General features: G+C 40.8%; 1 protein-coding gene across 2 annotated transcripts in view; it reads right to left on the bottom strand.

Annotated features, from left to right (window-relative positions):
- The window catches only part of CAPN5 (calpain 5), a 431,423-nt gene that overhangs the window by 24,384 nt on the left and 379,792 nt on the right, over window positions 1-27,247 (bottom strand). For both annotated transcript variants that reach the window (XM_069203908.1, XM_069203909.1), the window contains exons 5-9: window positions 20,916-21,108; window positions 17,799-17,992; window positions 11,964-12,041; window positions 11,004-11,199; window positions 6,413-6,535 (exon numbers count right to left, since the gene is read on the bottom strand). In XM_069203908.1, coding sequence (XP_069060009.1) covers window positions 6,413-6,535; window positions 11,004-11,199; window positions 11,964-12,041; window positions 17,799-17,992; window positions 20,916-21,108 — 784 coding nt within the window. The remainder of the gene's footprint in view (window positions 1-6,412; window positions 6,536-11,003; window positions 11,200-11,963; window positions 12,042-17,798; window positions 17,993-20,915; window positions 21,109-27,247) is intronic.

Below are 27,247 nucleotides of genomic sequence, written 5' to 3'. Positions count from 1 at the left end.
TACAGGTTGATTTTTTATGGCACACAAAATTAAGCCCAGATGTATTATTATTTTTGCATCAGGGTTGCATCACTTTTGCGGCGCAGATCCAACACAAAATGATTTTTGGCATGCACTAGGCCATGCAAAGCCACTTTGCATAGCTTTGCATGGGTTGCTAAATGCAAAGTAATGCAATGCAGCACATGGCGCTGCATTTCATTCTTTTGTATCGGCTAGGTGTTACATGAGTGGAGCATGAGCGTTCCTGTGCACCCGCCCATTAATGCAAACCCAGATTTACAAAGAGTTGTAAACCTGGGTTTGCACCTAAATGGTGCGCCAGCCCAAAAGAGGTATAACGAGGCGAAACATCTGTATTTCTCCTTGTTACTTAATCTTTCCCTATAAGCATTGTTTTGTGTAGGAAGGTGTTCGTTTCTGCACAAAAAAAATCCTGCCCAGCATAGAACAAAACGATTTTAATAACATTATTTGTTTTGTCCACCTGTATTTCTTTATGCTGACCAATGTCAACAATGTTATTGACATAAATTGTTTCACAGAATTGTTGATACATTTTGGTTAGCATCACCTGTAAGGCATTATCATTCACCTCAGCACATAAGCTTAAGTGAAGTTTTTATTTAAACACATCATTTTTTATATGTTCACAATACAAAAAATCTGCAACATCCTGTTAAAAATGTTCACTTGTTTTTTCTTCTTTTAAAATGTTTGTTCAGCAGAGAATACACTGCACTGCTCTATAGTAATTTGTTTTAAGTTGGTTGCTTCAGTTCACAGCCAGAGCTAAACAAACAGTGCACATCACAGCACCGTTGTCCTTCTGTTCTTGGCATTTCTCTGAGTCCAGGCGCCCTAAACCACGGTTCGCAAGAGGCCAGCCAGGGGGCGCTGCTGCGCCCCATGGCAATACCTAAATCGTGCCAATGAGTTTCACCATTCAAGCTCTGAAATAAGCAATGAGGAGGTATTTCCATGCACAAAGTATGCTGTGCGTTATTTGGCATAGTTTGTGCACAGAAAATGTGAAGCATCTGCGGACTTGTTGTAATCCTGGTCTGGTTGTGAAATCTCCTGTTTGAGCCCAGATCAGGAATGCCGCAGACCGAGGACTGAGGGCCATAGATAGCAAACCCTCCTTCTTTTTAAAGGCGTGAAACCATAAGTCCTTATTACTCAAGATCATCGGTGCCTATACAGAGTCCGTCCACAGGGACGTGAAAGGAGACATGGGATGTTTGCAGTTCGAGGTACATCCACGTCTACTTAGCCCACATTTTCACTCTTAACCAATTTCAAATCTCTTGAACACAGGAAATCAAACAACTGCCTTTTGAGAGCATCCAAAGGGGCGTCTGTTTAAATAGTGTTGCTTCAGTCACCTACAGGGTCAGTGGAATTACGTGGCAGCGGAGGATCGAATTATGTGGCAATGGAGGGTCAAATTATGTGGCGGTGAAGGATCAAATTATATAGAAGTGTTGATTAAATTATGCAGCACGGAAAGGCAAATTATGCAACATCTTTGGAAAATCTCTCTGAAAAACAGTAGAGTATGCCATGTAATACACATGTATCACACAAATAGCACTGTTGGATTTCAGATACGGTGTTTTATGGTTCTAGAAGTGGAGCCTTAAAAAGAGATGCAAGATATTAGTCAACGTGCCCAGTTAACTTTTATACAGTAGCAAGCACAGCATCGCACCTCCGTGAGCTGTAGTTCTATCAACTTTTCATCTGTTCGAAATACTTTTTTGCTAAAATCCACAAGTTACACATCAGCAAGGGAGTACCCAAAAAACTGAAATACTTGGCCATTCCAATGAGGCGTGGGTTGAGCAAAGCAAGGGGAGTCCAACCACCCCTACAGGGTTTTAGGAGGGGAGTGTTGGTCCCCAAGCTGTGTTCTGCTCCTAAGGCTCGCTTCCACCCCACCCCGCAATTCATTTTTTCCTTTCTACCCTGTTTTTTTCCTTTCTCTCACCACAACACTTTGTTTCACCCTCCTCTCCTTTCTCCTTAGTTTGTCATCATTTCTCTTTCACGGTCTCCACCAGTTTGCCCATTACCAGCTCTCGGACCCCACCCCTTGCCTCGGTCACTGCATTGGGGGCCAAGTGACATACCCTGCTCGAGTGAGGGGGTTCATTCAGTGGCGTATTAAGGGCGCCAAGGGCCCTAACGCAATCAAGGAAATTGCCCGCTTCCCCATCTACTAGTTTGACAGTCAGACACATATACATTTATTAGGGCAAAAAGAGGGTTTCACACGCCTGGAAACTGGTGCCACTTCATCTGCTGCACTATGATCCCTAGATCCCTGTGTCTCCATGCCACTGTGTAGCGGATGGCAGATTACGTGGCGAGTGCGGCAAAATCATATTTATGTGGCACATGGTGCGGATGCAGAATCGCTATTTTTCCCAGTGGCCCTACCTATAAAACATACGGACACACGCCAGGCGAGGGCGCACACACTTAATGGGGGCTGTGACCCGAGTCCTCGCGCTCCTCCGCTTCGCGCGCTTCGTATATTTCCTGCTAATTTGTTTAATGCACGCAGCCACTAGATGGCAGCATCCGAGCATGTGGGGTTTATGTGGGCACGGAAAAGACGAACCCGGGGAGACAGTACTGTGAAGCAATAATGTGACCGATAAAAGAATGCAGTGCTGATAAACCAGAACTTTCAGATACACCCATTTCACTTTTTAAATCACAGAGGTTCCTTTATAAGGCGAGATCAAACTAAGAGCAATTGTCAGTACTAGCCGGACTTTAGGAGTTTCTCTGGGAGTAGAAACTGGGTTCGATTTACTATTTTCAAGGTCGCACCTGGACTTCATTTATGGGGTTGCAGCTGCGACCCCTGGATAGCCCCTTGTGACCCATGGCACTGCTTTGCGACCCTTTGGCCTCAAGGGTGGCAACATCAGTGCCCAGAACACAGTGGCAGCGACCTTATGAACACTGGTTGGGGCACCATTCTTTGTTTTTTTTCCTCAATCTTTTCATTGCACTAATAGTGAATAATATTTAGTTATTCATTATTAGTGTAGTAAAAACTATAGAACAACTAACTGGACTGTGACTTTCCTTGCCAGTTGAGGTTAAAAAAAACAACAACAACAAAAAAAAAAAAACCTTCACGTGTAATTACTTCAGGGGGTGCGATGGAGCACCTGGCCCCAATGGCCTACCACTGGCCATTTTCAAAGAAATCCCTCCATACTGGGCCAATCACCTGTGCCTCCTTTATGACTACGTCATGTTGCACCAGGCTGTACTTGACAGCTGGTGGGGTTCATTATTCCCCCAGATCTACAAATCAGGAAAGTAGTAATTACCGTCAAACTACCAGCTAATAGCCTTATTAGATACAGAGGCAAAATATTTAGCTAAAATCTTACTAGCTGAACTAGTTGAATGTGCAGCTCAAAACTCTGGTTCTGGTGAATCAAACTGGCTTCGTCAAAAACACAGGATCAATAACAAAGAGCTTAATGATTTCCTCACTAAATGACAAAGCCAGGGCTCGCTCTCAAAATCTTCCTCTCTTTTGTGGATTTCCGCTCTGCCTTCGACGTGGTACAATGCAATATTCTCTGGCAGAAGCTCTCGGGCTCAGGAATTTAACCGACTGTCCTCAGAGCCGCCAAATGTTATAAACCAACACGCGGTCACATGTGAGACTGGGAACCGGGCAACCGTCTCCAGAAACATATACATGAGCAATGGCCTGAAGAAAGGATGTGTCCTTGCCCATTCGTGCAGGGGCGCTCCACCGCTATGTTTATTATTGGTTTCTTGTAAAAGGGGCGGGCCATGGGGCTGTGACAAGCACGAAGGGGAGTGCACATCACTCCCGCTCAGTGCGCATGTAAGTTTGGCCAGCCAAACACACATTCACACTGGGCTCTCTCCAACCCAGCAATGCAGGCACTGCGTTGGAGACAGCAGGCAGAGACTTTCACTCTGCCTCAGAGTGTCCTGGCTGGGCGCTCTGTCCAATCCTCATGCTGCCAGTTGCATGAAAGCAGCGTTAGGATTGGATGCAGGGCAGGCTGGGAACCTGTTCCTGCAGTCGTTGACAGAGGACCGGATTGGCGCAGTGCAGCAATAAAGGTGAGTTTTTGTTTAAAAAAAAAAATATTTTATTTTTTCTCACCCCTGCCACGCGCCCCTTTTCCCTCCCGCTAACCGCCACTGCATTCCTGTTCAATCTTTATTTGGCTGAGCGGATTACAACGCTTAACAAAATTAACTTGCATCCCCGACACTGTCCGGGTTCAATGCCTCACACATGCAGTATGCCAACGATGTATTCCTGATCAGCTACACTAAGGCTGGCCTGCAAAGGCTAATTAACCCGCAAGCAGTATACGCGGCAAATCATGCGCTCCAAGTCAACCGCAACAAAACGAAATCCTTGTAAGTTACCACAAGACGATGCCCATCGCCAACGTTCTTTCTAGAAAGCTTATCCCTTGGGTCAGTGTCAGAGTACAAGTATTTGGGAGAAATCTTTGACTCAAGTGGCACATTTGCTAGCCACCAACTCGATCCAGAGGAAACGTAGCTCCCTAATATCGGCTTTCTGCTCCTTGTGGAACACCTTAAAGGGCCTGTCTCTGCAACCACTAGTACAAGTCATGGCTGCCAAGTACATTCCCTCAATAGCATATGACCCACAGGGACAGGACATAACTCTTACTGCTAAAGCTCTGATTGCCCTTTGCCTACCTTGGCTCTTTAATCTTATAAAATAATCAGCACTTTACTGTTAAGGTAATGACTGCACAGGATACAAATATTTGATTTAGACAGCGTCTGATACTATGAATGCAATATTTTTCCTATAGGTGCTTACTCCCAGTCCAAACTTCGGGCACTGATGGGATTAAGGCAGAGGAAAAGCTGGTTTTAGCGTGGTTTTAAGAAAGAGATGACTGTGTCTTCCATTTTCAATTGTCATTTTTAATTAACTGAACATTAAAGTAATTCATTCTTTTAAATGTATGTTGTGTGCATGCTTTCTGGCGAGATTACGTAAGAGTGTGAAGGTGTGTATGTGTAAGTAGGTGGGTTTGAGTGAGGTCAAAGTGCATGTGATGTCACTTTCGGTACCCCTGGCATGTTAGTGAATTGATGTTCATGAAGTTCTACCAAACCAATATACAACAACCGGAAAATCCAAAGGAAGGGGGTCCAGACATGCACCGTGAAGAGCAGGTCAGCGGACTGTACAGGTACTTTAAAGGGGCCTCCCAGTGTAAAGGTCCTGTTTACCAACTCCTGCATCACTAACAATCGTCACCAATAGGTATTCCAGAATGTTGTTTTGTTTGATGACACCTGCTTGGATTCTGAGACCTTCTGTGACACCATTGACTGGAAGGTCCATTAACATCGGATTTTCAGGGGTTCTGGGGTTTTGAATCAGGACCATAACAGCTTCAGTTGTACTTGAGCTTTCTCAGAGCAGTTCTAAGTTTTTCATGCATCTACAGAACAACGTTAAACTCGCTCTAGCCATTTCTGTATAAAGATGTCTCTGCAGCAGCACCTGGTCTCTATTCCATGTTTGCTAATATGTTATTCAGCCACCTTTATAGTTCATCTTGTAGGTACCCACAGAAGCTCTTAAGCTATATTTTCTCGGTCATTCTGGGATAAATATTAGTGGCATCGGCCAGTCAATATCTGTTGGCGTGCCAAAGATGTGTGCAGATGGCGTCCTCTTTTTTCCTTTTTTTCTTTAAACCAAAACTGTTCCGTATTTTGTTGCACTTCCCTAAAAGCCAACAAAATTCCACAAATCTATACAAAGTCCAGATTCTTTCGCCGGTAAGCAAGTGTCTACTTTCTTAGGTGGTCGGGAGAGTCAGGCCGCCTGGTGCAGAAGAATGACACAAACCCGATTACAAATCCGTGGTGTGCCGGGGAAGATAAACTCCTAACTGCACCATTAAAGGCTTCGAGACAAACCCTTTGCATGCAGCGCTGCAGTTTACATTATAAAAACCAGGCCAGACCGACTCTTACCCACACACTCTGCCTAGCTGACCGACATGCACGGTCTCTTTAAATGGGCAGGGGACAGCTTTTTAAACTTATATGAGTCAAAGGCATGATGTGTCAAAAATGTCAAGGGTAAAAAAAACACAACTCTGGGCCCCGTTTAGGGTCTAAGTTCAGGCTGGTTGGAAAATGCAAATACACAAAATATAACATTCAGGAGGTCAGACATGGCCTTGATTAAATGGAAATAACAAATTCATGAAGTATAACATTCCAGAAATCTTTCCTAGGATTCTCCTCAGGCCTTGAGCATGCCAGAAGATGCTTTTCCCATTAAAGGGTGGCAGATAAAGGAAAGCAGGTATAGTCCTTGGGGTCTTACCTGGTGGATATCAAATCCAATGGCCAAGTTTTCTCCTTTTCCTTCCCTGCGGCTGGTCTTTTTGGATTTTTGTTGAAGGCAGATCATCACCTCATCTTCTACTTTCTTCACATCAAACACATACTAAGGAAAGCACAAGAGCAGGGGAAAGCATTTAGTCTGCAAAGTCATCCAAATCTAAAGGATGATTAAAAAGATGCTTATTGCTCAGAAAGTGAGCCATGAGAGTTCTGATATCAAAATAACAATCACCCTTTCACATGCAAGAGATTTAGAAATGCATCCTTATAACAGCATCTCACAATTCAGTTGAGTGAATGTGCCAATATTACAAACTTAAATACAGATATTTTACAAAAATCTTCAAAATTTGATACAAAAATAATGCATTTTATATTTATAATACGTATACAATTTGAAACTGGACTGGAATTCCAGCAGAATACTGCACAAAGTGTACACAAAATGGAAATAATTAATAAAAAACAAGTGTTGAGCAAAGATGTAATGTTAAGCTGGGGAGTCAAGATGAATATTTTCTGTTCTTTGCTAAGCTGAAGGCAGGATATGGTCAGCCTTGGTGGCAGCTGTATGGCAATTAAGAATCTGATCCCATTCAGGTCGCTTTTTCACCGAAGCTCTCTCAATTCTGTGGGAGCTGAACCCAATGTTCTACTGCACCCCAATATTTATATCACCCCAGAATGTATCTAAGGCAGCTCTGCTCCTGCACACAGTTGATCTTGTGGTAAGGGTCACCACCCTTCCCAACATCAGGACCAACATTTGGCGGAGTAAAATAGTTAACTGCATCCAGTCAATCACTGAGTTCGAGAATGGCGAACCGATAAATGATTTATTACACAATCTCATTAATCAAGCACCACATAATAATGATTAAATGCCATGAAGACATAAATGCAGAGTAGATAATCAGACATGGAAATTATTCCAAGTCACAAGAATACAGCAAAATCAATAGAAAAACAGACAACATCCCTAGGAGAAAATCAAAAATCATATCTCACCCCCAAAACCAGTTTTTAATACACGTTTCTCATATAAGTAACGAGCAAAAGCTGCAAACTCAGAGGTCTGACTATTGATAACATCTAACAAATCACACAGTTACACATCACTACTAGCACCATCCTACCTTTTACAGAATTCTCCAGCAGCTTCTACGCTTTTGCTGTCCGGAGATGCACAGAATTATGATGCATTAGTCACACAATAGCTCACACACCAATGTTTTTACCAGGCCCATCAACAGGAAGCTACAGAGAAAGGCCTTTAAAAATGACAATAAGGGACATGAAGAAAAGCTCAATTCGCATTACATTGTTATCAAAGGAAGATAACCAGCTAGGTCACAGTATTCTGTGCTCTGCGGAGTCTGCAGAAACAGTAGGAAGAGATGAACAGAACATCAGAAATTACATCCATCTTAATAAAACGGTGCCTCGCGAAAATGTGGCACAACAAAATAATGTTAATAAACAGTTCTAAGTATTTAGGTCTTTTCAAGCTCTATATTAGTAACTCCTCAGTTCGGGCTAGAATTCATCATACACATCAGTAGTACACAAAATTTGTCACTCAAAATTGCAGATTTAAAAAAAAAAAAACTTCTACGAGTCCCAATTGGGTAAAGTGGTATAGCTGCTGGTTGTTCTAAGGCACCGCAGATAATGAGTTTGTAGGTGAAATAGTCTGGTTTTGTTGAATTCGAAAGTTTTTCTATAAGTCAACAATTAATGGGGACAGCAAGAGAGCAGGCATGTTTTTATGACTGATGAATAGGCCTGCGGGAGTGTAGAAGACAGCCACGAAGGGGCGAACAGTGGTATCTGATAAGACAGCTGAGGAGGCAGACCCTGCTGTCAATGTGGGTAGCACAAATGGTTGTAGAGTTGAGTGAAAGATGCTGAGAAACAAAGATGCTTATCCCTTGGGGAAGTGTCAGAGCTCAGATAGACACTTGTATATGATTGGACCTGTGATCCTGGAAGGAAGGTCGGAGTCCATGCTGGTACGTGGCACAATGGGGGAATGAAACTATCAAGGTTAAAATAAGACAAAATGGATTTATTATTGCAAAGTTTAATCACAAACAACAGAGGGCAATGATGTGCAAATCAGATAATGAAGAGACAATTAGGCTACCATCAGTTAGAAACTGGCTTTGGCACAGCCAATAAGTCTGAGATTAGGCACCAGCATTTTGGCTTTGCCAACGCTTGTTTTGACATGGTCTTTGTAAAACTTTATCATTGTGGAAGCTGCTTGGTGTGGTCCTTGTGAAAAGGCAGACGGCTGTCACTCACAGTGATGTTAGCCAATGACTGAAGTGGGCTGAATCACTGTCCCATGCTGTATGCTGCAGTGGCAGAAATAAAATGTCAATGGCACATCAAAATACCAATTGATGAAGGGGGCTGGATTAAAGTCCCTTAAAATAAGTATACATATAATTTTAGTAAAATCAAATGGTCTTGGCTAACACCAGACCAGCAAAAACGACAAGAATAAGGAAGCTACAAAGGATGAGCATGGAAAGGAGTAATAAGAGATGAGGGCATTACTGAGAGTAAAGTCTGCAAAATGGGCAATAACATTGAGCATAAAGTACAACAAAAAGTTCAAATACATATTGGGCCTCTGTGGTTCAAATCCATACTGGGCAATCACCAAGAGCTTACAGAATGAATCCCCATGCATGCTACAGGGATATTTTACACAATTATGGAGTTTTTAGATTTGATAAGTTCACAGAATTCCAACGTGATTTGCAATATCCTATCACACATAGCTACTTTCTTGGCCATAACTCATGATCTAACCAGTTGAGTGTAGCACTGCAGTATTTTGCTTGTGCAAATTTTCTAAAATTACGGGATGCGCTTCACAAATTTCATTCAGTATGTATGTGTCTGTTTGCACCAAGCAAATCTAGCCAAGAGCAAACTGACCTCTGCAGACGACCAGAGGCGATTTACAAGCCATTGTCCTGTGTCATTCTACAATGTTGGTCTCTGAGCTGATTTTCATGCCTCCCAGTAGTTATATTTGCCCTTCTTACAGGTTTGTGTAATTACTTTCAGTTGTCCACCAATAGACAAACTAAATTCTTCAAACTAAATGACAGAAAACTGAGATTCTCAAAATAAAAGTACAAATGTGTTGTTGGCTACCACATATATGGTTGGAATAGCTGGGCTGTCATCTAGCTGTACTCTCTAGCTAAGGACCAACGTTGATAAATGTTATCTTCTCTATCACCAGATAAAACTGCTTACAAGCTTCCACTTCCACTGCAGAGCATTTGAGGCGAGTCCTCCCTAAGAAATCACAATCACCACCTGGATAGATTATTTGAGGCTGGGCTTCGTCAACAGTCTCTATTTGGGGCTTCTAAGACAGCTACTGAATTGATTAAAGTTCCGGCTTGCTTCTTGAAGAGGCCATCCATTGCTGAAGAGGCCATCCATTGCTGAAGAGGCCATCCATTGTTGAAGAGGCCATCCATTTTTGAAGAGGCCATCCATTCAATGATATCATCATACCAGATTTTACTCTCTTCATCTAACTCCACGAACAATTCTGGAAGCATCAGGCTGTGATCCTCTTCCAAATTTTAGAAACCATATATTTAGTAAACAGAATATTCTCCAAATCCACGAAGATCGCTATATGCATAAGCTTCATAAAGACACCAATCACTCTCTTAAAAGGACACTTCTACGTCGGCCTGCATCTCACTAGACCTCCCCACACGGTCGCCTCACTTCATTCACTGACCACCTCACTGAACAACTGATCACTCATCTTACTTCAGAAAATAACACAAATCCTTAGAAAACAAACAATATCCGTACAAAAGAGTCACTCATCTATAAACAAACTATTCTACCCACCTTCTACCGGTCACAACATACTACTGATCCTAGGAACTAATTTTGAATGTATTAAAGGCTGCAGTGCCTCATAGATAGATCAAACTGCCTCCAATTTCAGCCAATTAAGAGTGATGGAGAATACTGGGCCTAAACAAACGGCATTATATCCACCTTGAGACATTGTAGTAAGACAGCTATTTATATCATATTTCAATCTGGCTTCTACACAACCCTGTCCATTGTTGAAGACTCCTGTAGTTTAGGGATCATTTAAATTTCAGTTCCTTTATCTGGACAACCAATCTTTCTTAAAAGTCTAAATCTAATTATAAGCTCTACACAACTGTGCATGTCCAGAATCACAGCTCAATCTTCCTCGGTGTAAGGAGTTCAGTTATGGAGTCTTGGCAAGTTGGAGACATAAGTACTGTAAATATTTTATTCGATAAAAACTGGTTGTAAGTGGCACAAGGAGATTGCAGGTCATGTAGGTGGAGCTAGTAATTTGCTATATACTTATACATCTTGGTGCCATGGATAGTTTTGCTGGGTTAGGAAGTAAAAGGGTTTTTCCTTATTGAACATAACTCTGCTTGACCGGATAACTCCTGCTAAACCACAACCAAAGAGACCATATGTAATTTGAAGGTGTTGAAAGCCCCTACAAAGGCTTTCAAGCTTTTGGATGTTACCTGTGGGTTTTGTAGGAAGGTGTTTTTGTTGTTGACGCAGCCCCCACTGCGGTTCCGCATAGGGTCCTCGTTCTTAGTCCAGGAACCTCGCAACACCGCTTCCTCCCAGGTCTTGTGCACGCTCAGGTATGAAGTGTTGATGAGACGGCACATAATGATATCTGTGTAATACTTGCAGAAATCTTCAAATGTCATCCTAAAAATAGCATTTTACATACTTGTTACACGTCTAATTCAGATGTTCATATTTGTAAATTTTTTTGTTTCATTGTGAAAGGAAGAAAAAATATACTTATAAAAACATTAGAGCGGGGTTTAATGTCAGAGCCGATCTTCAATTCGGGCAAATGTTTCCTTTCAGCAAATTGTTGCCTTTTAACTTGATATTTACTGTTAAGTGAATTGCATCAGATAATACAATTTTGCATCTGTATTTAAAACAAAAATGTTTATTTGCAAGTTGAAGTTTATTCTGGTTCCACATTGAAAAAAATATTTCCCTACACCCCAAGGTTCAAGCCCAAGGATGTTCTGAATTTGTGGTTGTAGAAGTTTCTCCAAACTAAGAGAACGTCTATATTGACAAGTCCCATTTACAAGGTTTAAAAGGCCACAATGTTATTTTTGTGCGCACCTTGGTGTAACTAGGTGTACAAAAATATTTAAGAACCACAGAAACAGATTCTAGGGCAGCCTCCTTGCAAGAGATATTTACAAACTGGTATTACAGCTATTGCTTCCAATGAGCACAATCTATTTAATGAATAACAACAAATAACTTATTTATTCTATTCTGGAAAGTTCACATCTATGTTTAAGTGGTTAAAACTTTTAAGGGATGCACTACTCATTCTATATTTAACTAGTGTATCATGGTGGTAGATTAAATCCTGCTAAATGCATCCCACATATTAATGTATGAAACAGCTCCTCACCAGCATCCAAGATTTTACAACTTACCAAAACTCTCCATCGTCTTCGACAGTCACTCCCAGCTTTTCTCTCTCAGATTTACTCACTTTTTGCCACTCCTCCGAACTGCGGGAGAAAACTTAGCTTTAAAGGTAAGACAAAAATGTGGTTTTACTTGTAAATGTTAATTAACCAAATTTTTTGAACAACCTTCTAAAGAGCACGACAAGATCAATAGATGGAAATTCTTAACTATCTACTGTGTGCAGACAAAAAAAAGTTTATAACGTTAGCATGGTAATACAGATAATGCTCTACAGAGATATAACAGAGTGAGTGGGATGAGCAGCATTTGGGTCAAAGTTACAGTAAACTAGGTCTTGAAAAAAAAAAAACTACTACTGCAATTGACCACCATCAACCACAACATAATTAAACATCAGAAAGGTTGAAATCTTGTAAATCTGGTACTCGACAATAATTGGATGAATGTAACCATGATATTTATTTTTATTGTATTTTTATTTTACAAATCCATTTGTAGAGTGCTCCTGGATCGCTTGAGAGCGCAAACTAACACCGAGATAGGGAAAGGGTTTGGACAAGTAACAACTCCAGAGCGTGCTTGCTTTAGAGTTTTAAAGTAGCTTTAAGGAACACAGACAGGGAATTGCTGGAAATGATGAATCTTGAATTGTTTGCGAAAGAAGGGCATGTTTAAAAAAACATTCTGAGATTAGGCAGTAATGAATTCCTGGCTGCAGTGGACGATCAAGACGACCTTCTCGCAGCTTTGACCAGCAATGACCAGATATAAAGCTTTGTGGTTAGCGAGCTTCTGTATGAAGAGGTAGACCGGGATTCAATCCTGGATATCATCCTGAAAGACACATTTCTTCATCTTGACAATAACACTACAAGGGTTTAGCAGTTTTCCATGTATAAGCCTAGCACAAGTAATTGACCTTCTAGCACTGCATCTTTGTCCACAATTTTTTGCCGGTTTTAATTAGTTCTGTTACGCTTAGTAGGTTTTTTGTGCACTGCAACTGAGAGGCACACACTAACCGCTCATGAAAAGTTTGAAGGCAATACAATCCCATTCATTGGCTTCTTATAAAACATTTACAGGCAATATAATATACATTTGCTCTGTAAATTTTGCATATATTTCAATAGGTTTCTGGATCAATGTTAGTGCATGACAGTCATTGTGCCAAGAAAGGTGTGTGAAAATGTAAACCTCCTATCCATTATTAAAGTTTGCATGTACACAAAAAACAAGGACAGGCAAATGTAAACATTAAAACATGTTCTTGTATCTCCTGATCTGAAGCAACCACACAACACAAAGATTAATTGAGATGGCATAATAACTGCATTCTTGGCATTAAAAAAAATAAAAGGAAGCAATATGCACAATATAACTTACACTACAAAAACTGGACCATGTCCACCAAACTGATTTTAAATGGTTAACCAATCACCAGGCGGTAATGGTAGTTGTTCTCTACTGATCTAGTCCACTTTCAGGATTTCTTCATCTCCATACTAAAACCTCCATTTCTTACTTAATTGCTGCCAAACGTTTTATGCAGAGCAACAACGCGGTCAAATTATCTTCTAATCTTCATCCTAGCTTTCGCCTCCCTTCAATCTTAAATTAAGGCATCTAACCTACTCACTCAGAGAACTGGGTGTGAAACTCAAAGTGAGTTTTTCCCAGAGGTATGGACTGTTTCCACTTTTCCCCTAAATTTGAATTGTTTTTCGTGCTTTGTGTGATACTATTTTCATGGCTTTATACCCACATGACCTTTCCCGTCTAGTACCCAGTGGCAACCTGACACTGGTCAACAAATACAAACTCTTTATTCAGTATTTAATGCCCAATCCTTAATCACCTTACAAACTGAAACAGGCGTCCTATTGATTAAAGCTCCCCTGATCTACACACCACTCCACTAAAGAGAATGACCTCGGAATGACCTTGGACAAAACTATGCCCAACACCCACCGACCATGCCAGGAATCTGGGGATCATCCTGGAGGACAAGTTCAACATGATAGCACTAGGCAACGCAGTAAGCGCCGCCTGCTTCCACATCCAACATATGCTACAAAGCAGCAGACGTACGGTCACACAAGCACTCATCACTAGCAGGCTCGACTATGGTAATGTACTTACAAGCAGGCTCAACTACGGTAACACACACTATGCCGGAATTTCCAAGCAGCTCGTAGACAGACTACTGGTCACCCTGAACACTGCCACAAGACTTGTACTCAATCTCTCATATCAAACCCACATCTCACCCAACCTCGGAGAGCTACACTGGCTCTCAATTCACAAAACACACACAAAACACACACACACACACACACACACACACACACAAAACACACACACACACACACATACATACAAAGCCCTGATCCAGCATAAATCAACAACCACATGCACTTTCACCAGCCTAAAAGATACCTGCACTCAGCCTCACTCTCATTCACAAACATCCCGCATTCACAAGAGCAGAACAGGAGGTCGCTTGTTCTCGTGCATCGCACAAAAAATATAGAACAGCCTCCCACAACTCATCACAGCCTCCTCCTCACTTCTTGAGCTCTGCAGGAAGCTGAAGACTTGGCTCTTCGAATTACTATAAGGGGATACTCGCCTACATACTTTCTCAAATGCCTGGATACCCTCACAGGTGATCAGTGCATTATGCAAATAGACATAACGTAACACTATAAACTTAAATCTGTAGTGCATCTGAACATGATTGCAATTACCGCTTCAGTCCAGTGGGTAGCTACATTTTTAATTTAACCAGGTAAAAGATAGCTGTCAGTCGTGTGTGTCTCCAAAGCTTATATTGGTAATTGAACCGTAACACACATTCTGTAGTGGAAAAATGTTTTCAAAAACATTTGTCTTCAAAAAAACAATTTTGAAGTGCTGGAGAACACTCTTTTAGAACTAAAAAAGAAAACGAAAGGGCATTTTAAAAAAAATATTAGTTGAGGAAATCTTGACTACATCTATTTTTATGATGATGATGATTTATGGCCCCATATATAAGGTTTGTTTGCAGTGGTCTGAATATTGCATCACTTTATATGTCGTAGCAGGTGAAGGCTGTGTGAATGCTCACTATCCCTGTGGGTCATGACTAGGGTCTCTAATGTCAACCTCACTTTACAGGTAGCACGAGTGCCAAAAAATCATTATCAATCTTTACCTTCTGTTAAATCCTCTACAGGTCAAATAGTGTTATATCATTTCTAGACACATGAGGTTGACCTGCCCCAGTTGTACAATGCCAAAGGGAAACAAACCCACAGTACCAAAGGAGCACCGGACAGCTTGTATACGTCTCTTAAACGGGTAGAAGCTATTAAGACATATCTCATGTAAACTACCACACACACACACCCCAATTGTTTGTGTTTGGCACATGCATTTGCAGCTGTACTGATCAAACTGCAAGGGCTGAGGCTGGGGTAAAGATGGCAAGTTCATCAAACCTGTCCTGGAGATAGGTGGCACAGGCCTAGTACAGGAACACTGACAACCATGGCATTTTACATTCAACAGGTGGAGTTGCCATGTAGATGTTTTGTGCTCTGTAATTACATCATGCATTACTCAAATTCTTACTATTCTCAAACACCAAATATGCCACATTTAGATCAGCAACAGAATATTGGGTTGTTTTTATAAACAGAAAGAAGCGTTTGGAAACATGCCTAATTATCTGTGTGCAAATAATGTTGGCATGTCAGAGGCTTTTGCAAGAAATGATTCCTGGCTGTCTTCTGAATTCATGAACTTGAAATGAAGGCAGTCCCAGAGGCAGAACCTGCCATACAATGTTCAGACATGAACCCCAGTGGCATGTAACACTTTACAAATGCTTCAATAAACACAAAGGCTTAAGCCTCTATCCCTGTTCTACCAACAAGATGTGGACACCACAACAGCTGACCACCATGGACAATGTGAGAGACTACAATAGACAGGCATCTTCGGTGGAACACAAAAGTCAGATCATACACCAGGTATGCATACCAGGGATATTGGCATCTTACCTCTGGTGTCCAGCATTCCTCTAAACAGCTCCCTATCTAAATGATGTACAGTACTGGTCCCATCAGTCTGTATCACTACGCCTTACTTTGAGGATGACCATGGACTACCCACACAGTGCTCGTTTAGAAAGTTTGTATCAAGGATGGACTGAAAATCAGGAAGGATTTGCCCTTTGGAGACCAATGTTGGGAGCACCTGCTTCACTTGAAGGGTGGATTACATTGGCTAACAAAGTTTATAGGCAAAGTGAAAGGTACCTCACTAAACAGAAAAATATCTTGACAAATATGCAAGTATAACAACATTTGAATCCCAGTGTAAGGCTTCTTGGGATATGACATGAGAATATGCATCACTTTACCCAATATTAGCTTTTGCTGCAAAAATGTGTGAATGAACACCAGTACAGGATTTGTTTTGATAATTAAAAATAAGTCATTGTTGTATAGGAACACTGTTACATTGCTCACACAATTTCATTACAGTAACTGAAAACAATGTACTTACCCAGAATGATATAAGGAGAAAGTTATTTGCAAAGTTTAAATTTACAAACAAAGTACACAGAGTGCTTCGGGCAATAACCGGTGTCAGGCCTTAAGAATATCTGAATGACATATATGAGTTGGACATCCCTGAATTAAGCCATTGAGACAGTACCAAGGAAAAATGTGGAGGTGAAATATTACTTTTTTTATAACCAATTCATTAATATTGGGTTTGATCGACCTTGTTTCTGGTTACTAACTACATTTCAAAGCATTGTCATTCCTTCAGAGAATTAAAAAGGTAAAAATGCTGAAACGTAATGGACCAAAATAAGTATATTTTATTAAAGGGACCAAAATATGTGAGATACTAATTGTTTTGGCTTAGTCAGGTCACTTACTATGCAATCTAAAAGTCTACATCAAGAACTTGATGACCAAATCACAAACAAAGGCGAACTTTGTATAGTTACAAACTGCCAGAGTATTACAGGTCAGGCCAGGCATCACAGATCCAAACATACCTCAAAATATAACTTATTATTTAATGTTCATTTAGATTTATGTATTAGAAGTTGAGTTGATATCCTTTAAACACAGCCGGCTTTAGTGCTGGAAGTACCCTGTGCAGAAGTCTTCTTTTGGCAACCCCCCACCCCATGACCACCTCCTCGGACTCCCACATTACCACTCAGCAAATGTACCCCTCATCTCTCCATAGCCCCCCTCTGACATACATTCATTTGTTTTATAGAGCTTGTAAAGGCTGGCTTTACTAATCCACTCAGCTATCCCCATAAAATATATTTCTGTTCTTTGCAGAAGGCATATTAACCCCCATGCGACTTTATTGCGAGTCAAAGCTGCCGCTGGACAAAACTCTCTCTAGCTAGAACATTCATTACAAAGGGGTATCTTGCCATTTTAATTTTTTCCTGGAGGCTGGATGCACAAGGAACTTTTCAGCAGGTGCTTTTAAATAGCAAGGTTCGCCCCCCAATACAGGTCAGTACCCGGTGCGGCCACACCGCTCGCCCAGCCTAAAGCCAGCCCTGCTCCAAAGCTTGTGTTGCATTGCCACATATACACATGCTAGTACCAGAGCATCACTCTAGTTTGACTTGAACATAACATAACGTTTTAATACTTAGGAGTTCAACAATTATATATATTTTTTTATATCGTTGGAGATAACTCGCTTTTGATCCAGGAACCACAGAAACAATGTTGATGGTACTGCTGTTTGATAAGGATCAACACTTGAAATAGTATGCTATGTGTACACATTAGCAATATTACCTATCACTCCAGGCTCCGTTCCATTCCTTCTCTCCCCAGGGATTTCGCATCCTGATCATGTCAAGCTTCTCTGATTTGAAGAAGGCCAGAAGTCCCTGTCCCAGGCGGACTTTGCGCACATCAGTGACAGCATATGCATGACCTTTCACAAGGCCACAGGCTAGGCGTGCTTCCATGTCAGCCGCAGATGTTGCCTACACAGGAAGAAAGATATTACACGACCCTGACATTAAAATGGTTATCTATTGTGAGTGACTATTTTGCAATGCTGGAAGGCAATATTGACTATTCAAGAGTAGAGGATAACTATTTAAAGAATTCACTTAACAATCCTATAACCTTCATGAAACAGATTGTGCACCTCAAACATGGCCTGAAGGCAAGTAAATGTTTGGAGAAATTCAAGGATTTTAATTATTCTGCTCATTAACAACAAATCTTAAATTAATTACTACTGGATTACGTTTCCATGATTTAAGAGTTTGCAAACCATCATGGGTTAGGTCGGGTGTGGGGCAGTTCTTAAAAGCCGTCTTACGTTTATGGAATAAACTCACCTTAGTTATTAAAAGAACAGCAGGTTAAGGTAAATAATACTGAGCTGAATAAATGCATGAGAATCCGCCAATCTCTTGAGTTATGACATATATATCGAAAATCCTTCACCGCTGTCGAACATTAGCGTTTGGACAAGCCAAACTGTATAACTTTTGCCGCTTCCTTAAATTTGAGAAGGGTATTGCTGAAAATGGGTACAAATTAATGCACATGCACATTATCTGTAGGATTGCCTTCAGGCAAATGATTTCATTTGTTTACTTCAGTGTGACTAACATTTGTACAGTGAAAGTACCATGCCAACTTTTAATTATGCTACAAACTCATACCATTGTGCACAGAATAGAAGTGTGAAAATGTGTTTTAAAATGTGTTGAATAGGACTACATGTGTATTCTATGTTTATGTGGACTTAATGTCTCAAACAAGTATTCAATATGTGAGTATATTTAGTCCAAGTAGAAAGGTTCAACAATTATGGGGACAATTCTAAGGGAACAAGGAATGTAACTTCATTGGTACAATCTGTAGATAAATTATTGAACTGCGGGTCAAACCAGTACATGAGAGTGGGGATACGCAGTATGCAGAAAAGTAGATGGTAAGCTAGTGAAATCTAGTTAGTTTTGTGGGCAATTATGTTAAAAGAATAAATATTCTCATAAAGTTATATTGATTCTCTTGTGAGATCAAATTTACTTCAAATCTGAAGCATTTGGCTATATTATCTCGAAGGCAGAAATTATAAACCAAAAAAACTATTTCATATCATTAAACTTCCTTGGACTCAAATTCGATTAGTTTGAACGTAACATTGTGGTCAGAAGTCTAGCTGCTAAAATAGCACACTAAAATAAAGAACGAGATTGGCCTATTCTGTGTATCGAAAGTTTATTTGTAAACCATCGCAAAATTCATCATACTTTGAAATTACTTACAAGACTGCACATGATATAAGATATTGCAAACTGGACAAACTGTAATGTTTCAATTTATTTGTTAAAGGTCAAATACATTTCAACTGGTTTGTAGTCTGCTTTTATGCCCGAAAGATCACAATAACCATACTTGTAGCACTTCAGATCAAACAAATTAAGTTCAAAGTTTGAAGAACCTGGTCATTGTCCAGGTAAAATACACCACTTCTTAGGTAAAGCTATATATCCATCTGTGAGGGGCGAGGCACATTGTATCAACAATGACATTTAAGGTGTTTAAAAACTATATTGTGCATGACCTTAATATGCACCTCATTATATTTGCCTTGCAACCTGAAAGATTTTCATTCATACTCTGAGAGATCCAGAAAAATTAATTTGCAGATCAGGAAAAGAGCTCTAACATGTAAGCACGCCCTTCCTACACTCAAATTTGACTGACTAAGGAAAATGTATAGACACTCTTTATTTAGAGAACATGGTTTTCTACAGCTTGTAGTGTGCCGTTTAATAATTGGCATCATCTCACTACAGAGCTATGTGAGAGTTTAGCCCCAAGATTGCTCACCTAAATGAACGTAAGACGGGGTGCTGCGGTTCCAGCACAGTGGTGATCTTGACTCACAAGACGGAATGAAGCAAGCGTCTTTGCCAAGGACCTATTTCAAGATCCGAATATGCTTCTGTGTGGATAATTTGTAGACTCTTCACTGGGCGGGCACACTCTGTTGTTCTCTTAGAGGCACATCAGTATAAGCAACAATCCTAAAAGGACATCCATAATGTTCTCGTGCTCCACTTTATTAGTGGCTCATCTCCTAACAATGGCTCTGCCCCCAACACGCTAAAAGCGAGACAGCCCAAAAATATAGACTAGGAATAGAGGAATTCTTCGACTTAGATCACGTTGGTTTGTTTCATATAAATCATGGAGGGTCAATTAACTGATCTGAAGAAAATTAAAATACTTCTGAGTGTGCCTTGATTAAATATTGAAGGGGGTTGAAAACCAGTAATTGTAGTGTGCACAAACGAGTGCATGCATCATAACATTAAAGTCCTACACAAAAATTTAATGTCAGGTCATTTTCGAGGTCCTAGCCACAGTAGTCCGTGCTTAAAGTAGGAGACCTGAAAGACCACCACACACCTACTGTCCAGACTAGGAGGCTCCGCACAACAAGTACAGAGACTCAAAGCCCAGTGATCCAAAACAAAATCAGATGGAATATGCTTGTGCACACACTTCATGGACATACTCAGAGGGTCTTTTCTTTGACAACATTGTCCCCTATGCCCCAGACGATCCTCAGTATGCAATACACCGAAATTCTGATTTCCAAGGGTACAGCTGAACAATGTTAGGCATCATATAAACTTAGACATAGTCACATAATCAATAAACAGATACATTTAGCAGCATCACTTGGTGTTGCAGTGAGGGAATATGACAGAGTTTGGTTTTATATCAAGATGGCTGAAAATATAGAGATTAAAAAGATGGTCCATACACTGATCACAAACTCTAAGTGCAAGGAAACCTTGCATCATGATCTTGCTTCAAACCCTGAATCACAGCTTTTGTTCATCCCTATAGAAAGGCTCCAGTTGGACTCCTCACCTTAATGGAGCAGCTGATGAGGCCCCCTCTGTTATGTACTTTCAGCACCCTCTCGAAGAAAGCATTCCTTTTGGTCTCATCGGCTACAAGGTCCCCTTCACTCAGCTCATAGTCTTCAGAAACACCTCCAGTGAAGTCCACAAGTGCATCAGCAGTGTTTCCTCCATCCAGGGCTTCATAGCAGCCTGCTAACCTTAAACAAGCAAATTATGTAGATGAGCAAATGTGTGCGCACCAAATGAGGACAATTACACACTAAAACGAAATCTGGAGGGGAAGAGGTAGAACCAAACTAACAGAGGGAAAGTAAAAACAAAATCAGAACACACTTACTGCTTCTGGATGAAAAAACACTATCCTGAACAGGATGAAATTTAATCTCATTGGTTAGTGGCAAGACATGGGACCAGTTGACAGCTATGACCAAGTACACCAAGGAGAGTTCTTCATTCCTCATAGTGCAATTTTATTAGATGGTCTATACATGATGCTAAGTGTAGCACAAAATTAGTGAGGGGTCAAGTTATCGCCTTGGTACAGGCACTGAGCAAAGCCACAAATTGTCAATGTCCATTAGTAGCTGCAATAAAGTGAAAACATTGCAAGATTAAAGTCAATAGGTCTCGCTTTTGTGACCTACTGGCTTTACCAATGATTTTGGGAGATGCTGTACAATATCGGTAAACAGCAAAATGCTTTTTGCCAATGCTGCACTGCAACAGTGAAAAAGAAAAAATGTTTCATGACAACTCATGAATTGCGCTAATGAATCATGACGTTACTGGCAGCTGTGCCATTCTGTAAACGCTTGCATGGCTTATTACACATGTGTGCGCCTACTGAATGGCACCGTCGCCATATTGTTTATTTTTTTCATTTATTAATTCAAGATGACGCTTCTGGACTCTAAAATAATTCATTTTCAACTGTGCTTAATGCTCATTTCAGCCAGCGGAGCAGCCCGGCAGCAAAAGGGAGTTGATGGTCCCTCCAAGAAATTAAAAAAATTAAAAGAACACAAATTAAAAGGACCACAAGGGGTTGGCCTGCAATGGAGGAGAGTGGGCGGGGCAAGCAAAGGACAGTGGGTGGGGAGGAGCGAAAAAGCAGCACATTATGGAGAGTATTACAATAGTAGTACTAATGTACTACAAAATGCTATTCACAAACCTATTCTCCTATCTTAGTTAATATAAAAATCTAAAAATAAAACTTTTCTTAGATGTAAACGATTGTGTAACATTTTTTATTAAAATATCATTGCATTACTTTTAAATCTATACATCATTCTTACTTTTTTAACATATTAAAAATGCTGCAAATTGTTTATATTGTGCTGCAAGGAAAATAAAATTAAAAAATACTGAACATTAAAATTTTACATTTAAGTTTAGTAAACTTTTACACTTTTCCCTATACTTTATTTGCATCCTCTGTAGACATTTGAAATGGAACCACATGGTTAGTCTGTGCTATCTCTATTTTAACATTTTTAAAGATAAATGTATTTGTGTATATTAACAGGTCTGTTCAGCTCAAACAAACCAGTTTCTACCCTCTGGAAGTTGGTTGTCATGGCTGCTCAGTAATTTAAAGACTCATTGATTTGAGAGTATAAATGAGCCAGATGTTTACAGCACCTACCCCCCCCCAACCCCCCCCCCCCCCCCCGGCACAAAAAAAAAAAAAAGGCCAGAAACACTGTGTGGCATCACAGCGGTCAAAGTGCATTAAAATAAAGTATGGGAACTGTGATGATGCATGCAATTGGGGCGGTGTCATTGAGTTTGGGGGTGGGGTGAAAGATGTGGCTAAAAAAACAATACTCTCCTTCTGGTAGCTACATATTTAATAACTCACGGATTAATTGTAAAAAAGTTACAAAGTTAATCAGTGGCAAGCGCACAATTGTACATTATGAAACCTTTATTAGTTAATGGACTGAGAGTTCTGTGTGTAACCAGAAAGCCACAGAATAAAAGCTTGGTTGGTGCAATGGAGAACTGTGGCTGGTGCTACGAGGGCCCAGCCTGTGACAGAAAGCACTGAGAACATGCAAGTCATTTTGTTAAACTTGCATGCAGTATAAGACAGACTGCTACCACATGTGCAAAAGTTTCAGTTAAAATGGCTCTTCCAAAATATAGGTTTAGTAAAACCCAGACTGTATGTAATGATTTATTTTTAGCTAACAGCCCTGAAAAGCACATACTTCACAACTCTGCTGGTAACTCCCTTGCACTACTAGTCGAAAAGAATACATCTTTGTCATCACAAAGCTTCAGGTGTTTCGATCAATTAAACCAGATCAATTAAACCAGCACCGGCTCCCCAAGCCCCCTTTAGAGTTGCAGATTAACCAGTTGTGCGCATTTGCATTTCTTTCAGGCGAGGAGGCACCCTAGCAAGAAGACATGTTCTTTGCTAAACTGCCTGCCACTCCCTTGGTCTTACAGCACAGGAGTCTCCCTGAAAAAAAAAAAAAAAAAAAAAAAAAAAAAAAAAAAAAACTTACACTGAAGTATTAGCACGATCGGAGTTGACCATTACGGGACGGGTGTCTTTTCATAAAAAGTAGGGGAATGTTTTTTCATAAATTAAAAAAGCAGGGGCTCGTCGTGCCCCTCCAATACCGCCCACTTCAACCACTGGTTGCATTACAAGAACACGTTGGTATAGTTGTGTTTCTACCTCTTACACTCCCCACATGATGTATACTGGTACAATCACTTTCTATTGCTCCATATAAGTGTGTCTGTACCTGAATCATGTCTGTATTTATTCTGCACCTGGAGATGCTCTACTGCAGAAGCCTCTGAAGCCCTTGGGCAGGCATGAGGACGTCAAGGGGCTGAAGGAATGAGGTCATAATTGTTTTATGGCTCGCCAGACATCAGACACAAAGGAGGAGGTAGCCCCCCAAAATCGCAGGGAGGAGGGGCAAAGCAGACCAGAGGGAGAGGACAATTTGGAGCGTGAGAGACCTATAGGAGAATAAGGGGACAAGACTGCGAGGCACAAGAGAGCAACATGGTCAGTGGCGTAACTACACTGGAAGGGACCCCCCCCTGTGCAGAACATAGAGGCCCCCTCTGGACTCACTCAGGCCAGGTGCTGTGCTGAGGGGTCCACCTGGAGCTTTGCTCCCCAATCCCCACCCCCAAATCGCAGGGGCTGCAGGGACCTTTGTTATGCCCCTGGACATGGTATATATGAGGTGACAGGGAGAAGCAGTCAACAGACAACAGACACCAGCAACGGTAGAGGGAGAGGGAGAGGGAGAAGCACACGAACGGGAGAGAGATCAGTGAACCTGATTTTATTAGTCAGTTAAATCGCCTGGGCAAACGGTTGAATTCCAGCCCGGAACCATGCTCTGGCCGCCTCCCAGCTCTCAGAAAAGGCAAAGGGAGCACGCTCCCACTGCCAGCTAACGTTCTTTCCTTCCTCCCTCAAGCCCCTCAATCTACTCCCGACTTCCACATAAAAATAAGTGCCTTACGAATAAAGCACAGTAAATCAGGGTCTGCACAGTTTTTCCAGTTCCCTAATATTTAACTCATAATTACACAGAAAAGGCAAGGTGTTACCACAAGGCACATGTAATTGCAGGTGCATTAACCCAAGTCAAAAAGAAAGCTCATCCTCGAGTCATTCTGAAGGCATCCGATGACTTCAGCTGGGCTATTCCTGTAATTATATGTGGAAGTCATCACAAGCCATCCTGAAGTATGTGTATAGGGCAAAATATTTCAATGAGATGACTTTGGGGTCATCACAAAAAAACTACTTCAGGATGGTGTTGTGATGACTTCAGAGTGATGATCATTTATTACTGTAGAATGGACTTGTGATTAGTTAACTGGAAAACATGTGATGACCTTTTACTACTACAGGCTGATCCCATGATGACTTTGGGATCATACTGTATTACTTCAAGATGATAACATGACAACTTCAGGATGGGATAGTATAACTCCTAGATGATTCCATGTGGACTTCAGAACTAGACTTAATTACTTCAGGATGATATCATGATAACTTCAGTATGGGGTTTTTATTCTAGGATGAGTCCATGAGGACTTTAGGATGGGGAAGTGTTACACCAGAATTACCTAAACGACTTGACAGTGATGGTGTATTACTCACAGGTATCTCCTGCTAAATGCAAAAAGTACAAATTCCACCTTTTTTAAAGTTTGCTTGCAGGGTGGTCGTGATTATTTAACAAAATAAACAAAAAAAAGCCTTCACCAGCTTCACGGGCAAACTAATCAGCCTGAATAGAGGGAAAGCCCTCTGGCTGTCTGTGCTAACCTAGATCTTAAACTGTCCCAGAAGGCATGGGCTTCCCATTATTATTCTGAAAAGGTTCCCCGGTGCCTAAAAGCATGAATGGTCTAAAAGTAAGCTTTTTTGATTGGTAGATAGCAGCCAATCACACATGCTGACACCGGAGACTGTTCAATGGTTATACCCTTCTGATTGGTATCTAGCAACCCATCCACAATCGAGCTATCTCTACTGACCATCTTGACTGAAACGATCTATGACTGTATGGAAGAGCAGTCAATCTTGCATCCCTGCAGGAAGTCATTGGCTAGTCACACTTTTTCTGTGCATGGTAAATAGAGGAAGAAAATGGCACCCTACTGAGTGTAGGACAAGTTTGTAACTTCAGGATTATTCCATGAGCAGTACTTCAAGGGATTCTATGATTACTATTTTACTACTATAACTTTATAGCAACGGAGTTTTGATAATCTAACTAGAAGAGAACCATCATTTTGTTATATCACTTAAATTCAGTATTAAGGAGGCAGGTGTTGCACAGCCTGTGGACGTGAGGGGGTGAACCAAGACATGTTTGCCTGTGGGACAGGTATGTTTTGATAAGCTGTGGTTGAGTACTTGTTAACAATGCATTCGCATTGTACTGTGAGGAATCAGGTGGGATTTTTCAAGTACCATGTACAACTCATAATCAGGGCCTATGATGTCATAGAGGAAGGGTCAAAAGATGCATGGTATTACTTTTAATATGCTTGGAAATTTAGTGTACCGATGTTCAAGAAGAGAGTGAATAAGCAGGATGAGTTTGCCTTAGTCAGAAAGTCAAAGGTTTGGGGAAAAAAACTTTTTAAAACTGTGGGAAGTTGAATGGAACCATGAACACCTAGGAAATAAATCACCATGCTATATGGCCTAAAAACAAGAGGGCATTGATATTGCAGGTCGACCTTCCAATGATTGTGTTCACTGCAAATTTAATTTGCTATTTTGTTTTCATAAGAAAAGTAGTTTGCATTTTAAGGAAGCAGTTTTTTAACTAATGAATACACTTTCACAACATACTTTGCATGCAAAAACAAGGAGACTCTATTAACTGTTCACCGTTGCCTCAGTGGGAGATACTGAGGATGAATTTAATGATACTGGCCAATATCTCCCTATGAGATAACCGGGATGAAAATTCTTCCCCCAGAATGAGATCTAACATGCAGACCTGGTAATACCAGTTTCAAATCCACCTCTCTCCCCTTTAAGGGAAATACAAGGCCCAAATCTGCCATCATTTATCACCTGCGTATGTCAGGTGGTAAATGTTGTGGGGCCTTTTAGGTGTTGCCTGTACAGTGCTTGAATTAAAAAAAAAAGAAAAATCTTAAAAGGAGCTTAGAAAGTGCTCCCTTACTTAACTGAACTTACCATTGGTTGCTTACAAGGTATCTCTGATTTACTTGCTTCTCATTGACTAGCACATTGTCAGCAGGTCATCTGCTTTCACTTCCTGCTGCTTTTGCCATCAACACAGTCGAAAGAGCTGGGGCCAAGTACACCTTTGGGTTGCTCCTCACTTGCTTCGGGCCATTATCCTTCCACTAGCTACTTTCACTTTACAGGTACTTTTTTTTTTTTTAGGTCGAGCATAAGTGTTCGACCTCGTGTATACTTTTATTATACTTCCTATGGCTTAAAGGAATTTCATTTGTTGGTTGCAGTGTTCTTTAAAAGTTCTTGCTCGCTAGTGGTCAAGCTGCCTTTTTCTCCCTCCTTTTTCTGTTTCAGAGCAGTGACCAACTACTGTATTATTCCACTTTGGTTTCTTTATCTGTTGCTTTGACTATTTTTGTTATTTCTTTGGTGCGCCCTTTTTACTGTGGGTGTTTTAGGCTACTAGCTGCCTGCACTTTATTGCAGCACTCTGTTCCTTCCACCTCCTCCCATGTCACTGACATTTGTTTTGGCTTTATTCCAGTGCGGTCCTCATTTACCTCTGGCTCCTAAAATAAGCTTATTTTACAAAAGAAACACCAGGTCGTTTAGCTGTC

The sequence above is a fragment of the Pleurodeles waltl genome, chromosome 8 (assembly GCF_031143425.1).
Source record: "Pleurodeles waltl isolate 20211129_DDA chromosome 8, aPleWal1.hap1.20221129, whole genome shotgun sequence".
NCBI lineage: Eukaryota > Metazoa > Chordata > Amphibia > Caudata > Salamandridae > Pleurodeles > Pleurodeles waltl.
Note: the sequence above shows the minus strand (reverse complement) of the source record. Positions and strands in the feature narration are given on the sequence as shown.